The 16,584-nt window shown below is 40.4% G+C and overlaps 1 protein-coding gene across 9 annotated transcripts in view; it reads right to left on the bottom strand.

Annotated features, from left to right (window-relative positions):
* Positions 1 to 16,584, bottom strand: part of LOC140559965 (histone deacetylase 4-like) — a 92,773-nt gene that overhangs the window by 41,429 nt on the left and 34,760 nt on the right. For 7 of the 9 annotated variants that reach the window (XM_072683820.1, XM_072683823.1, XM_072683821.1 and 4 more), the window contains 4 exons: positions 13,534 to 13,808; positions 6,812 to 6,962; positions 3,666 to 3,786; positions 645 to 760 (listed from right to left, as the gene is read on the bottom strand). In XM_072683820.1, coding sequence (XP_072539921.1) covers positions 645 to 760; positions 3,666 to 3,786; positions 6,812 to 6,962; positions 13,534 to 13,808 — 663 coding nt within the window. The remainder of the gene's footprint in view (positions 1 to 644; positions 761 to 3,665; positions 3,787 to 6,811; positions 6,963 to 13,533; positions 13,809 to 16,584) is intronic. The other 2 variants (XM_072683819.1, XM_072683826.1) reach the window with 1 other exon arrangement.

The following is a 16,584-nucleotide window of genomic DNA, read 5'->3' as shown; positions in this document are numbered from 1 at the left end:
ACTGCTATTAACCACTAACTACATGCAAAATCAGTCAGTCATGTTCCACCATTATGGCCAAATTTAACTGTGCATAGTCGTCAGAGATTAGATCCACAGACAACTAATAAAACTACAGCACACGTACATGCACATACACAGCACATTCGTACACACATACACACATGCAAGTACACACACATACTAGTCCACTCCCTAATCCATCCCAGCAGGGTGGAATGTGGTCCCAGCAGCCAGAGTAAACTGGCTAATCTCCAGCGGTGAGGCTAGAGTCAACAGCATCACATCGGCCTTGCCGCTAAGTGAATAATTATACAGTACCAGCGCCACTGCACTGCCTAACGACCCAATAATGGTTTCCTATGCATACATTCCATTAGAATCCTACATAACCATTCTGAAGGAGGGGTTAAATTACTGCGCACATCCACAGATATTCTCAAACATTTTCTCTCAAGATTTCTCTTAAAGCTGGAGTCCATTATCACAAAACGTCACAATGACTTTCAGTGCAGCTGATTCAGCAGAACTGGGACATATATCATGTTACAGTCCTTCATGAATCCAAAAAATTTCTGTTGCTTGCTCTGTTAAACCAAAGTATATGTGGTAGTCTGGGTGTGTGTGTGGACATAGTGCAACACCTGTCTTGCGAAGTGGGAAGTCCTTGGAGTCGTAGACACCCACGGCAGGGTGGTTATAAGCAGACACTCCAGTCTGAGGGGGAGAGCTTTGGTCTAGAGAACTGTGCTGGGTTTTCCTGTAAAAACAGATAAGAGGAAAGGCACTGAGAAAGAGGTAACATTAATACCAAATTATGGACAACATGGAACCCAATTAGAATTTATCTTTCTATTAACTATTCCAAACCTGTTCATTTGCACAACACTAATAGTAGTATTGGAGAGAACATAAACCTTCCATTGACCGTTTTACTGTAACAAAAACATGGCCATAATTAGTATATTTATCTTTGATCTGTTTTGTGACATCACAAAACAATGCACTGAAAATAACTTTTTTGCAGCTTAGTTTCTATATATACTGCACGGACTGGGAAGCTGCTCTGCTACTCAAGGAAAGCCTCTGGGCGTCAGGTGTAACCATGATCCACATAAAAACAGGCTCCATGGTTCCCTGGCAGTGAGAGGCCTAGGATGGGCCAAAGCCAAACCAATGTTCTGCTCTGCTGAGCTTGCTTCATGCCACATTTCCGGCCAGCCCTCCCATTCGCAGGACAGTCTCTCAAAATCACAGAGCGCCTCTCTGCTGAGGCTAGCCTCAGACACCACAAACCACACACTCCCGCTGTACCACCTCATGTTTCACAACACACTGTTATGAAGGCAACTTAGCCACCAATGGTCAGGGTGCTAGTCTGCTTTGTCTACACATTGCCCTCAGTACTCATGCCAGCAAACAGAATGATCCCAAGTAGTCAGGAACTAGCTACCCTGAAGCTACCATTGACAGCAGTAAGCGCCCGAGAGCACTCAAGATTATAGAAAAATAACAACCTCTCAACAGCCTCTCAACAGCATGTAATAAACCATTATTGAATGTTTGCATTAGATCTTTTCACAGGGTACAGGGGGCTCAGCCGTTGAAAACCGCACTCACCTCAAAAAGGCAGGTGTCAGGAAGAGACGTGCACGTCTGGCAACCTTTCATCAGCGACATGCTTCAAAACATTCACTGTACTCATGTTATTGTTATAGTTCTGGTTTTGATGGACCTCTAAACTATGGTATGGACCTGCATTATACAGCCAGAAGTGTGCAAGTCTGCTCCTTTACAATTTATTCAGAATTCCAAGGGTATAAATAGGAAGTTTGCCCATTGTTTGCTGCAGTAACCGCTTCTTTCTTAATCTATTGGAAAGATGTTGGATCACCCCCCTAAGAGCATTACTGAGGTCAGGTACCGATGTTGGATGATTAGTCCTAGAACACAAATGGCTCTCGGCTAGAGATGGCTTGATAACAATCACGTTTTTTTAAATAGAGCTTTGAATATCAGCTGATACCAATATTTTGTCTTTAAAAAAATACAAAACTTAAGCTATTATTAATTAAAGCACTTCCTGTGGGTTGAGCATCTAACAGTAGGGCATTTTGCTTGAACAACTTAACATAACAGTAGACTAGATGTGTTACAGAATTAGATTAGATTTATTATTTTTGCCCAGTGCTCATGATATTAATATGGTATTCAATGATGCTTAATCACCTCAGGGAACACTTTTCAGAATGCCAAAGTTGTGGTGGGGGGGGGGCGTTATATATCACTCCAGTTCACATTTGGTACTGGTGCTCCATTTAATTGGCAATACAGTACGTAGTCTTATAAATTTACCAACGCTAATGTGTGCACATTTGCTCAGTATATACAGGGATCCATATGCATGTTGTTTGTTTCCTTAAAATAGAGCTAAGTTGCAGTAGCACACAGATGGCTCTACTATGCCAACCTTGTGCAGTAACTGCTCTGGTGGCAGATTTCAATGAATTAAAGGGGACAATGTGCCTGAATGTATTGCTGTTGACACATTAGACAACAAAGGGTACCGCAGAAGGGTCTCTTCTCTTCAAAGAGCCAACTGTTTTCTCTGTGTTCAGACATGCATAAATAGCACCTGCCACAGGTGGTAAAAAAAAAGTCCAGGTCATCTTGTTCTGGGCATGTCAGATATATAATGCGGGTAAACAGTTTGCCGGTCCAACACGTCCAGACTCTGCAACAGCTTCTTCCCCCAAGCCATCAGACTCCTCAACACAACTCAACTTCCAAACTGATATCTTTCTGGTACATGTACACTCTCCCTCTCTCTCTCTCTTTCCAACCATTTACCCCAGATAACATGGGAAGCATTTTTTGCACAAGCATTTGCACTAATAACTTTACTACCTCACTGGACTCCATTTATTGTACATTGCACAATTTGCACACTACCGTCATTATTTATTATTCTCTGGTCTGTACTGTGTTGTGTTGTCTGTCCGCACTTGTTTGTTTGTGTTGCACTTGTGTCTTGTATGCACTGTCTATGTTGCACCATGGTCCTGGAGGAACGTTGTTTCGTTTCACTGTGTACTCTGTATGTAGTTGAAATGACAATAAAACCCACTTGACTTGACTTGACTTGACTTGCTAGTCAGTCAAATGTGTTTTGGACTGGGTATCAGGTTTTACTAAGTCCACTGCTTGTGCTTTTGAAGAGTTTTTCTTTATGTTTGCACTACCATGCTCATCCCTCTTCTTTCAAGTGGGCATTGCTCTAGACCCATCCAACAAGGTAAACGTAACAAATTGTGCTTTAAGTTAAGGAACATTTATGTTGGACCACTTCTTTCAGAGTGTTGTCTGAGAGACCACAAGCATGGAGAGAAAGTTAAAAAGGTTTGTGAAAGGTGCAACCTAAAGCATTCAAATTAAAGAGAGAGAAAACAAATCACCTGCATTAAATTAATTGCCTGACTAAATATGTAAATCAAATAAATACATAAATCTTCTGTATTTCAATGACAAATCTACAAATATAAAAAATGCTATTTTGTACATTTTGACCTTTAAGGCATATTTCTTTAATGCAAATGAATAACCCAGGGTGTAAAAGGCACCAGGCAGTCCACCCTCAAAAATGTGATTTGTATACATTCTCTTACCCGTACCAGTAGCGCGGGTTGTTGGATATGCAGTGGTTAAGGTTTCGCTGGGCGAGTGCTTTCTTCTTATTTAGCACAAACTCCTGCAGTCTCATTTTCACCTCTGTACTGGCCACTGCACCTGTCCACAACAATGAAAAAAATGAGTTTACGCAAGTATGGGTGATATGAGATAGAAGTGATTTAGATGTTGAAGGGTTGGTTTATTCATTTAGTTGGTACGTTAGATGCAGATATCCATTTTCTGTTTCTAAAACTGATAATTAAACAACTTATAAAGTACAGAAATTATGATTAGCATTACAGAGAAACATAACCTTTGTTCTTATAAGGTTGCAAATCAATAAAATGTCAACATTTCACCCCCCCCCCCCAGTTGTCACTCAAACATTCTATTCTTTATACATCATGAAATAGTCTAAATTATGGATATCAGTTAAAATGTGGAGAGTTGGGTTAATTTAGAAAAAAGACTGGTATAAACTGATCTGAGGATTAACTGATTTGTGCCTTTCTCTACAAAAGCTGCTATTGTGGCATTAACCAACAATTCATTACACAAATACATGTTTAACTGATAAACCTGAGCACAAATATACAAAAACAGATGAATTAAGACATTCTGGTTTTGTAATGTAAAAGAAATGTGAACCTGATAATCATACACTACAGGATCACGTTATTCAAAGCTCATGCAATGTTTCTTCAGAGAATGAAGGGTATTGACAGGGACTTTGTCCTTTTATTTTGGTAATTTTGGTCTTTGCTCAGTGACAGTAAACCAAGTTAATGTAGAGACTGGACGAAAGAAGCTGATTGGGCAAGTTTGTAGCTGCAATGCCAGACAGATATCATGCTTGTACAAAAACCTAATTTTGTGTTAAAATAAAAGAATGAAAACTAAACCACACTTATTTTTTCCTTAAATTTTTTCCTTAAATTTTATAACTGAGAGGAAATGAAAAAGTCAAAAAGCAGACCCAAAGATGAATGTCTAGTTCATATGAAACGAGTAGTGCTAAAAGGCATTTTACTCACTAATATAATAACTTACTTTTCCTAGAGTTTTTGTATTGGAACTGTTCTACTAAAGGAAGTCATTTCAGTTCTCTTTTTTAAGTATTTCGGAACAACTATGTTCATACAACATACAAATACGGCCTGGTTACATAATGTATATCTTTAAAAACAGACAAAAGTGTGGCGTCTGGATGAGGTTCACATTCACATTGAGCTTAAACATTTGACATTGGGGAGCTATAAACAGGTGGGTTAATTGACAGTAACAAATTGGAAGAAAAAAAAAACAAAAAACTAGGTTGCCCCAAAGAAGGAACACATTTTTTCCTCTTTCCATTCATCAGTGAATCTTTCTCTACTGCGTTCTTTTGTTTTTACCAAAAAATGTTAGTGATAGCTACATTAGCTTTCCAGTGCAAAGTTAAAAAGCAACTGATTGAGAAGTTGCTTTTTTTAATCTAGGTTGTTGTATGCAATATTCATCCGTACAAGATGCTCTTGAAACAACTTGCTCACTTATTTGACATAAGTAATATACATTTACCAAACGGACACAGTAGTTTTCTGACAGACAGTAGTTTTTAACAGTCTTTAAATTACCATTATTAGCGGTCCTCAATGCCAACCCAGGCCTATCTTAAGTTGAACTCTATTCATGCTTTCTTACGCAGCACTCCAGCAAGCTGAGCTCTCTCTCTCTCTCAGGCCTTCCTGGCTTTGTCGGCTGCAAATGAGTCTCAGAAGGCTGTGACGAGGGAAGAAGGTGTTGAGTGACAGGCCGCAGGCCAGAGAGGCTCCTGCCATCCTGAATTACAGCTGCTGCCACTGGAGATACTGCCATGTTTACCTCCATAAACACCCACTTGTCACAACAAGCGTCAATCAAACAAACCGACAGGCCGGCTGCTCAGAGCTCGGACCGGCAGAAGGGAATCAATAGTGTTTGTGACGTTTGGAGCAAGATATGGTAAATGATGTCCTGAAGGCACTTTTAAATTTACTTATCATCGCGGTCACACAAAATCGTGTGTCTCTATTTTTGCTGTTTTTCACTTCACATTTGTGTAGTACATAAACCTATAAAAAAAAGCTTTAAATTTGCTAAAAACTCGATACAACTGTATTAACAGCAGTTCAAATTCACAGCAGCATCTAATGTGGATAGTATTAGGTGCAATTTGTACAACTTCTGCCTGTGTGTTGCGAACAAAATGGAGCACAGGTCTAAAGGCACAGTTGGCTGCAAATTTGAGAGGACTGAAAATGAAAAATTGGTAGCGATCTCAGAAGTGCAGCTACATATTACTTTCTGTATAGTAAACCTTTGGCAACTAGGGGTGATCAGATTCAGTGGCTAAACTAAGGCACAAGTCTTAAAGATGTGCTGAAAGTATAATTAGCCCTCTGGAGTCGATCTTTGCATCTTCTTAAAGTCTCCTTTAAAGGCACTTAAATATAGGATAATAGCCACATGTTTTAAATGATTTGGGTGCTTAATATTTACAAGTTTATGTTCACAACAGCATTTCTGTACTGCTGTATTATTGCAAAGATACTAATATTCTAAAATTATAACATGGCCAAAATTATACATACAGGGCCAGAAACGTACATACAGCAACTTAAATGCCCAATAGCCCACCAGTTATTTTACTTCTATTAATGAGGAATATCCCCACCTGTTTGCACAGAGGTCCCTGCAGGTACTAAATATTAGGCCTTATCTGTAATAAGCTTTGTTAATAAGAAGCCACAGTCCTTAACTTCCTTCCAGAGGGAACTGGTTTGGATGGGCAGGAATAATAATAATAATAATAAGTGGGTGTTTCAAAAGGACAGGTACTCACACCACATATCCATATATAATTAGGTGCTGCATGTATATTTTTGACCATGTACATTAAATCTTTGCTTTGATTCTTGCTTTCATTTCCACAATGTGTGCTTGCTGCTATTATCTTGCAAGTCCTATATCGATTAGGGCGGTCACTGTTAATTTACATATAGTCACTTACTCTAAACACAGTTAAAGCTACTGCTAGCAAAGATACTGCTACCTAGCAACACCACTACATTTAAGATTACATTCAACTCTAATGTTAAAAACAAAAAAGTACTGGACTCACTCTCCTGACCCCTCTCTTTGTTCTTGAGGAGTTGGAGTTTCTGCTCCCGTTGCTGTTTCTCCAGCTCTTGCTCCACACGATGCTTCTCCATCTTCCTCTGGTGCTCCAATAGCTCCTGCTGATGCTGGAGAGCCAGCAGTTCCTGCTGATGCTGAAGAAGGAAAGAGGAATAGGTATTATTTCATCAGACCCTTGTCAGACACCTTAAACACTTACAGACAGCATAACACCACCCTTGGGTTGTCACACGATGCTACCAGCGCTGGAAGAGGAAAGAGTAGCTCATGTGTTCTCAAATTGCGGCTAACACACCTTCACTGCACAATGGAAAGTGCTTAGAAGAGACTGAAATCGAAAGTTGTGTTACATCAGTTAACAGCACTGACTAGCATTGTGTTGAGTAGAGGGGAAATACGCCCCTTAAGATCTTAATTTAATTCTGCTGAGTTTAAAATGGTCACCTATGTAAATAATACTCCATACAATGGAAATCTGGAATAGCACATGGAACACTCTTATGAGGAACACAACCAGCGATTTAAGTGTTTCATTTCATACACTAGCATCACCCTCTTACAGTAGTAACACATTCTGTACATTACTGGTATTTCCAGCATTGCTACTACGGCAACTATCCTTGCTGGCCTTGGAGTTACTGGCTCTGCATGGCGATGGTTTGCATCGTACCTTCAGGGACGCTCATACCAGGTAACATGGCAGGGGGACACATCCGCTCCTTGTAGTCTCTCCACTGGCGTTCCACAAGGCTCGGTTCTTGGTTCCTCTTATTTTCTCACTTTACATTAGCTCTCTTGGTAAAGTGATATCCTCTCATGGATTCTCTTACCACTGTTACGCTGATGACACTCAACTCATCCCTTCTTTCCCACCGTCTGACACAGGTTTCTACCCGCATTTTAGCATGTCTCGCCGACGTCTCTTCTTGGATGGCGGCTCACCACCTCAAACTTAACCCCAGCAAGACAGAGCTGCTGTACATCCTGGGAACTGCTGGACTTAAAAACTATCTTGCCATCTCCTTCGAGAACTCACTGGTCACTCCTTCTACAGAAGCTCAAAGTCTTGGTGTAGTCATGGATGATCAGTTATTGTTCTCAAGTCATGTTGCAAATATAACTCGGTCATGCAGATTTCTCCTGTACAACATCCAAAGAATTCGACCCTTCCTCTCTAGAGAGGCTGCCCGGGTGCTTGTTTAGTCTCTCGTCACTTCGAGACTTGACTACTGCAACTCTCTTCTGGCTGGTCTCCCTCTGTGTACCATCAGGCCCCTGCAACTTATCCAGAATGCAGCGGCACCGGTCGTCTTCAACGTTTCTAAATTCAGCCATGTCACTCCACTGCTGCATTCTCTCGCTGGCCTACAAAGACAAGAACGGACCAGCCCCTCCGTACTTGATGGCAATGGTCAAAAGACGATCCGAGAAGGCCTTCGAGTGCGGCTCGGCTCGACCCGCCATCCCTCAAAATCCGCGGAAGACAAGCGTCCAGGCTTTTCTCTGTCCCAAAGTGGTGGAACAAACTTCCTCTGGGTGTCTGAACAGCAGAGTCGCTTGCTGTTTTCAAACGCAGACTGAAGACCCACCTCTCCCGAGAATACTTGGGCGAATAGTAGAGTGGTCACCTTATTGACTTGTATTTAGTAATGTCTAAGCTTAGAGGTATATTTTGAATTATTAGTCTATTCTAACTAGCTGAGGTTATCCTTGGGTAAAGAGCAAAGCACTTTTGTAAGTCGCTCTGGATAAGAGTGTCTGCTAAATGCCGTAAATGTAAATGTATAATAATGTTGAATTGGAAGAGTGCACTGCAAGTTCTCCACTATGTTTTCAAACAACACCCCAAAATTTTTGATTCCTAAAAAAAGTGAACAGGGCATAGTTACAAATATTAACCATAACCATTGACTGAGAGGACCATGGCAGGATAAAGAAATCTTACACTTTAACTTCAAAGCTAGCAACAATTACATCCATTAAACTATGATAAGAAGATGTGCATGAGGTCAGACTTAAAGCACTTCTGATAAAGCAGATAAAAGAGGAACTGTTTTTTCTTCTTCCAGAATTCCCCCAGGAGCTCAGAAGCGGAACACCAGTGCCTCAGGTATGTGCTATAAATAACCACTCCAGATGAGCTGGCACCTGTAGCTGCAGCGCTCCGTGTGTGTGGGTGTTGTCTACGGTTTGATACCTTAGTGTTAACAGAAAATGAGAAGTCCTTCATAATGAAATCGCAGCTTCTTAAATATATATTTACCAGCACTGCTTTAGGAAAAAATACAAAATAGTTTTTGGAAATGGTTTGTATTTACAATGTTTCCTTCCCACTCTCATCCTGCTTTTTTCTCTGTATCTTTTCCTCTTTGTATAACTAAGGGGTTTTACATTGTGCGCTAGAGCTTAATTCAAGTGTAGACGGTCACAGTTAGATCCTTTATATAAATTAATCAAAACCTTGAAAATCTCCAAAAAGGAAGATTTTTACAATAAGGAAAACAACTTTTAATAGAAGTCAATGTATAAATATTTCATTTGGAGTAACTGTCGAGAATTTGTATTGGTCTATTCATCATAAATGACACAATGTCAAGTCAAGTCAAATTTATTTGTACAGCACTTTTTACAACTGTTGTTGTCACAAAGCAGCTTTACATAATCAGTAATTAGTAAAAGACAAAAAAAGAAAAAATAAATAACATAAAAAGACATGAAAAGACCCCCAGTGAGCAAGCCAATGGCCAATGATGTAAAGAACAACTGCCAGATTCACAGTGTCAAAACCTGAAACACAAAAATGGAGATGCAAGATGTTTGCCTTACAGCAACTATACACACACACACAATGTTCGTGGGACACCAGCTTATTCACTGTTAGAGTTCATCCTGCCCTTGTTGGAGTAACGGTCTATACTGTCTATCCTTATCCTTAGTAGAGACAGTTACTCCAACAGAAGCAGGATGAACTCTTTATAAGCTGGAAAAACTATGTTTTCTACTAGCTTTAGCAGCATTGTTTATGCTTATGAAGTTTAGGTCTGGGAACTGTTAAGGCAATTCCAAAAAATGTTTGTCTCTTCAGGTAGTCCACATGCCTCAAGCCTGATTTGCTAATCAGAGAAATCTAAACCACTGGCTTGCTAACTTGTTTGGATATCCTTCTGCATCAGGGCAAGAACAATTTGTGGTAAATTGTGAAGGGAAACAACAAAAACTGCTCCCAGTTCCTTTACAGAGTCATATTAAAAATGAACTAAACATGATTGGATATCGACCCTAATTTGAGGGGCTGGGAACCCCTCTGGGACAGAAAGATATGCACCAAGAGTGTGTGGGGAATGTACGTGTTTAGGAGGGTAGTGAGTGAGTGGCACATGGAACATGCACTCAATCTGTTGGGGCGGTTTAAACATTTCTATTCTATCATAACTTTGTTAACACAATTATCATAACACAATGTAAAGAACAACTGGTAGATTTACATCATGTTAAAAAGTAAAAAAAAAAAACAAACAGTAAAAACAGAGATACAAGAGTTCATAAAAGTGACAATAAGACTACTTATAATAAGTCTACTTATGGACTGCAGTACCTTTTTAATTTCACCTTCTCAGTATTATCTTTACAAATTTCAAAGCAAGTTTATTTACAAGTATCTTTGCATTTTTTCATAACACCCTTAAGCGCACAACTAATGCATGTGACCAATATGTTAAGCAGAACAAGTCACCTACAAAGACTCGCAAACCTCTGCTTGCAGTTTTAACTTAAATTCACTTGTTAAAATACAAAAATAAATGAATATATAAATAAATACATAGAAACACATAGTAAGTACATTTAGTTGACATCCAGAATCTATCTGAACCAAGAGCAGCTAATAAGCTGGTGAGTCAACTTAGAGGGTACCGCCCTGGACAACACCTCCATTCACCCAGCACATATTGCTAATTACAAGCCAGGCACATGGCAAGTAATGATATTTGAGATGTTGGGTCAATGGCTTTGTGTACAATAGGCCAAGGACATGCCTCCAAACCAGCCAGCTTCTCGACCTGTGTGAGAGTAAACACGGCTCTGAGCATCTGCAGTATACGCTGCACCCAGAGACCTTAAGTAGCCAGGCCTGTGCCAATATTTGATTAATTTAATTAGATGTAATTTCATAGACTGTGTTTTCTTAGCATTCTGTGCTTCCTGTGAAACCTTGGTTCGGGATCACGAGGCAGGCGACCCTCACACTGATGTTTACTGTTAAATGTTTTTACTACATCAGATACCCATGATTAAACAGCGAAGAGACAAATGATCGGGGGGGGGGGGGGCTTTGTAAAATAACATTAATATGTTTAATGACATGGAACATGGTCTGCAGATTCCACTGTTCTGATTGCATTAAAAAGTTTGGTAGTGTGTTTTTATACTATGAGTATTTACAGTGGGGAAAAAGTATTTAGTCAGTCACCAATTGTGCAAGTTCTCCCACTTAAAAAGATGAGAGAGGCCTGTAATTGACATCATAGGTAGACCTCAGCTATGAGAGACAAAATGAGAAAAAAAATTCTGAAAATCACATTGTCTGATTTTTAAAGAATTTATTTGCAAATAATGGTGGAAAATAAGTCAATAACAAAAGTTTATCTTAATACTTTGTTACATATCCTTTGTTGGCAATGACAGAGGTCAAACGTTTTCTGTAAGTCTTCACAAGGTTGGCACACACCATTGCTGGTATGTTGGCCCATTCCTCCATGCAGATCTCCTCTAGAGCAGTGATGTTTTGGGGCTGTCGGCGGGCAACACAGACTCCCTTCAAAGGTTTTCTATGGGGTTTGAGATCTGGAGACTGGCTAGGCCACTCCAGGACCTTGAAATGCTTCTTACGAAGCCACTCCTTTGTTGCCTTGGCAGTGTGCTTGGGATCATTGTCATGCTGAAAGACCCAGCCACGTTTCATCTTCAATGCCCTTGCTGATGGAAGGAGGTTTGCACTCAAAATCTCACAATACATGGCCCCATTCATTCTTTCATGTACACGGACCAGTCGTCCTAGTCCCTTTGCAGAGAAACAGCCCCAAAGCATGATGCTGCCACCCCCATGCTTCACAGTTGGTATGGTGTTCTTTGGATGCAACTCAGCATTTACTCTCCTCCAAACACAACGAGTTGTGTTTGTACCAAACAGTTCTACTTTGGTTTCATCTGACCATAAGACATTCTCCCAATACTCTTCCGGAACATCCAAATTCTCTCTAGCAAACTTCAGACGCGCCCGGATATGTACTGGTTTAAGCAGGGGAACACGTCTGGCACTGCAAGATCTGAGTCCCTGGCGGCGGCAGTGTGTTACTGACGGTAGCCTTTGTAACGTTGGTCCCAGTTTTTTGCAGGTCATTCACTAGGTCCCCCCGTGTGGTTCTGGGATTTTTGCTCACTGTTCTTGTGATCAGTTTGAACCAATGGGCTGAGATCTTGCGTGGAGCCCCTGATCGAGGGAGATTAGCAGTGGTCTTGTAGGTCTCCCATTTTCTGATTATTGCTCCCACAGTAGATTTCTTCACACCAAGCTGCTTGCCTATTGCAGATTCAGTCTTCCAAGCCTGGTGCAGGTCTACAATTTTGTGTCTGGTGTCCTTCGACAGCTCTTTGGTCTTCACCATAGTGGAGTTTGGAGTGTGTGACTGTTTGAGGTTGTGGGCAGGTGTCTTTTATACTGTTAACGAGTTCAAACAGGTGTCATTCACACAGGTAATGAGTGGAGGACAGAGAAGCCTCTTAAAGAAGTTGTTACAGGTCTGTGACAGACAGAAATCTTGCTTGTTTGTAGGTGACCAAATAATTATTTTCCACCATTATTTGCAAATAAATTCTTTCAAAATCAGACAATGTGATTTTCAGAATTTTCTTTTCTTATTTTGTCTCTCATAGTTGAGGTCTACCTATGATGTCAATTACAGGCCTCTCTCATTTTTTTAAGTGAGAGAACTTGCACAATTGGTGACTGACTAAATACTTTTTTTCGACACTGTATATATCTATACTATACAACCCTAATAATAACACTGTGGTAGACAGACAGTAGTAGATTAACACAATGCCTGCAGTGTGGACTTTTAAAGCAGAAAATGAAGATTTGAAGAATATCGTGCCTACCTGCGTTTGCACTTACCACCTTCGTACTTACCTTATAAGTATGTAAAGTGTGTGTGCAAAGCTACTATGCCATATCACATTTTTGTCACAACTGCTTAAATGCAAACTATTGCAGAAATTATGGACAAGTGGCAATACCACATGCCCAAAACAGTGTGTTTAAAAGCAGAGAAAGAGTGTTTTGGCCTGATCATTCGATCATAAATGTAGGTTTGATCCACTACGATGCTACAGCTTTTCTCCATTTGTGTGGGCAGGATGTCCTTCCCTCATCCCATCATTCACCACAATGTTAACCAGCGCAGGTGTATGATATCAAAAGTAAGAGAGAGAGAGAGAGAGAGAGAGAGAGAGAGAGAGAGTACATCTCTACTTTTGTTGAACTAGAGCTTATTAGAAGAGTTGGTTTCTAGGAAATTAATTGTCCCCTTAAAATGAAGGGTTTTTCATATTCTACTTAAGGTACAATAGGCAAAGCTCATCTACAAAAGAAGAAAACAAAGGAATACGGCAATCCAAAGGTGAAGAGGGAGTAACAATATCCCTGACCTTGATGTGCTCTTGCAGCTGGGCTTCATGCTGACGTGAAAGCTGCTCATGCTGCCGCTGGAATTCAGCAATGAGAAGCTGTCGCTGGACCTGCTGCTTGTGTTTCAATGCCAGGAGCTCCTGCTGCAGCTGCTGCTCTCGCAGGCCTGAGTCCACTCCATCTGACACTAGGCCTGTGCCTGTACCCGAACCAGCACCAGGAGACGAATCCACTCGCAGGTCCATTGGAATGGCCGCTGGGGGAACTCTCAGAGGAAGAGCAGAGCTCAGGTCAACTTTTAAAAAAAAAAAAAAAAAAAAAAAAAAAGACAGAGATAGAGATAAAAAAAGAGAGAGAATCAAAGTTTTGAACAAGGCATGTATAATATTATAAGGGGGTTAGACATGTGTGATAATGGCTTTTGCAATACTGACATAGCATTAGGCCACTAATTGCAGGAATGTTGGTGGTCCTGAGAATGTAACAATTTAAAGGTGACAAATATGCAAAATACAAGAAGAAACACAATTGGGAAGGGAGCAAAAACTTTTTTAAAGCACCAGTTTAATGTTTCTTGCACCAATGGCAGCCACACAACCTAAAGCATAATGGATTAACCCATGCTTAACATGATGTTGTTTTCATTAAGTGCTACTTTTTTTTTCTTTAAACGTGTGGTGGTATTAAGGCCAGAGAATAACAACCAAATATTCTATAACAAACCCCAACATTCCCCAACGGTAAAAAACAAGTGTCTGTGGCACAATGCTCAAACACCACTGAAAAAAGCAGCAGATCCTTTTTATTAGAAAAAGGTTTAAGCCATATTTACACAGGACTACACTTACATAAGGTTTTGGGGTAATTCTCGCCCCTGTGAGTTTATTCTCGTCCGGGTCGACAATGTCTGTGTTTTTCCTCTGTCGTACTCTGATAAAATTACAGGCTGAATTACCTACTGTTTTTCAGTAAAATCAGCGATCACCTGATTAGACCCATCTGGATTTTTTCCATGCAGATGTTGCCTCAGGTTGGAAAAAAAGGTGTTGGACGCTGCTATACTCCTCCAATGGATATTAAACATTTCCAAATTGCTAAAGAAAAACAGGAAGATAAGATAAAACCTTATTTTATCTTCTTAACATGGGTTGCACCACCAGCTGACCATTCCTAATGACAAATCTTGCTCTGCTTAGACGCCAGTCCATTGAGGCATAACATCTTAGTTACATTTTGAGATGTTAGAAAGAGAGTGAAAACATTTATTTAAGGTGCCCAATTATCTGATTCTTCAATAAAGCAAGCGGCTGCAGATCCCAGAGGTTGCAGGCAGAGAGTGCAGTGTGGAGCTGTACAGAGAATTAGCCAGCCAAAGCCACAAAGAGTCTATTGAGGAACAGGCCCGGCGGTCCAGCACTACCTACATCAGGAAACACTCCAAGACCAACGGCTTCCTCCACATCAGCTCTGAATAAATACCAGCGGTAGGGGGGAAATATTTGTTTACAGGCTAACAAACAGCTCGAGAGGCGCTGATACATTTACCTGCAGCTCTGTCTGAAGCTTGCTGTTAATGACCCTCCGGCCATAATGCAAAGCGTGGACAAATTCTCTCCCTTTTACACATGCTTTCAAAGAGTTTTCCCTTTACATGAGGACTCTCTCCCACTTTCTACCACTATCTCTCTCTGGTCCTCACACACAGACACAAAAACACACTCACACACATACCCTCACCATCACTGACAGACGCCAAGAAGCTATGATTCATTGTCAAATTATCACTGGAAGCCGTAGCAGTAATAGCTCATAGTACTTTTCAAGCCCATAAGGCTCTGGGGAAATTAACAGCATGGCACTTCTCAAGGTGTTTCTTTTATGTGGAAATAAATGAGGCACAGCCCGGTGCTAGTGGATTATCAGAGTAGCAGATCAGAGCAGTGGAGCTGAGTTAGCAATACGCAGCCAAGAATGGCTGGCCAACGTTGCATAAGCACAGCGGCACTATAGGACGTTAACAGCAGATTCTTTTTGGTAATGAATTGATGTTTCCTTGGATGCAGAATGCAAATGCACTTAACATGGCAGATGCTACTGTACAGGGGTAGATTGCAGCACTTTTGCTGCTAAGCTTCTAGCATCACTGAAAATTCAACATGACTGCTGGATTTAACATAGTTCTGAGAATCTTTTGTGTATTATTGTATGTATTATTCACATCATATCAGTTGTCGTGAAATTCTGCACCCTTTTTTCTCTAAACATACATTTACTTATTGTAGCCAGAAAGTTCTATTTTTACATCATCAGTCCACATGACTTGTTTCTAAAAGGGCTCAGTCTTGTTTAGACGTTAGTAATTTTTTACAGACAAATATGATTAAATTTTTTTTTCATTGGATAGTAATAAAAACGACTCTCTAACCGAGCTCTATGACAACTTGACAACTTCTTTTTGTTACTGAAAGCTGCGATGTACATAATTTTTACTGAGCAAAACTGACATTTTAAATAATAAAAAAAAAAAAAGCTGCCTATGTAAGTAACAAAAAATCAAAGCAAAGCAAGGCAAATGCAATACAAATCTGCCAAAATCAAAGTAATACATTGGCCGATTGCCAATGGCCTGTTTGGAGCAAAATATGGTCAATTCCAGTCTCCCTGACATTGCACTAAACTGTAACAGGATCCATTCATTTTGCTTGAATGTTGTCTTTACTTTCTACAGTTTTTACATTTACGGCATTTTGCTGATGCTCTTATCCAAAGCGACTTACACGATTACTTGTATTACAGAGGTGGGCCAATGCAGTGTTAGGAGTCTTGCCAAAGGTTATTGGTGTAGTGCAGCACAGTCACCCAGACCGGAAATTGGTGTGGTAGCTCACTGGCAGGTAGTGGTGTTATGCATAGCGCCACACCAACCACTTTCTACTTACTTTTTAGCATTATGTCATTTAATGAACAGTGTCCGAAACCACATGAGGCTAATGAGTACACACACACACACACACACACACACACACACACACACACACACACACACACACACACAGAACATATTGGAAAAG

This window comes from Salminus brasiliensis, chromosome 7, assembly GCF_030463535.1.
Source record: "Salminus brasiliensis chromosome 7, fSalBra1.hap2, whole genome shotgun sequence".
Taxonomy (NCBI): Eukaryota; Metazoa; Chordata; class Actinopteri; order Characiformes; family Bryconidae; genus Salminus; species Salminus brasiliensis.
The sequence above is the reverse complement of the archived record's forward strand: the minus strand, read 5'-3'. Positions and strand labels throughout refer to the sequence as shown.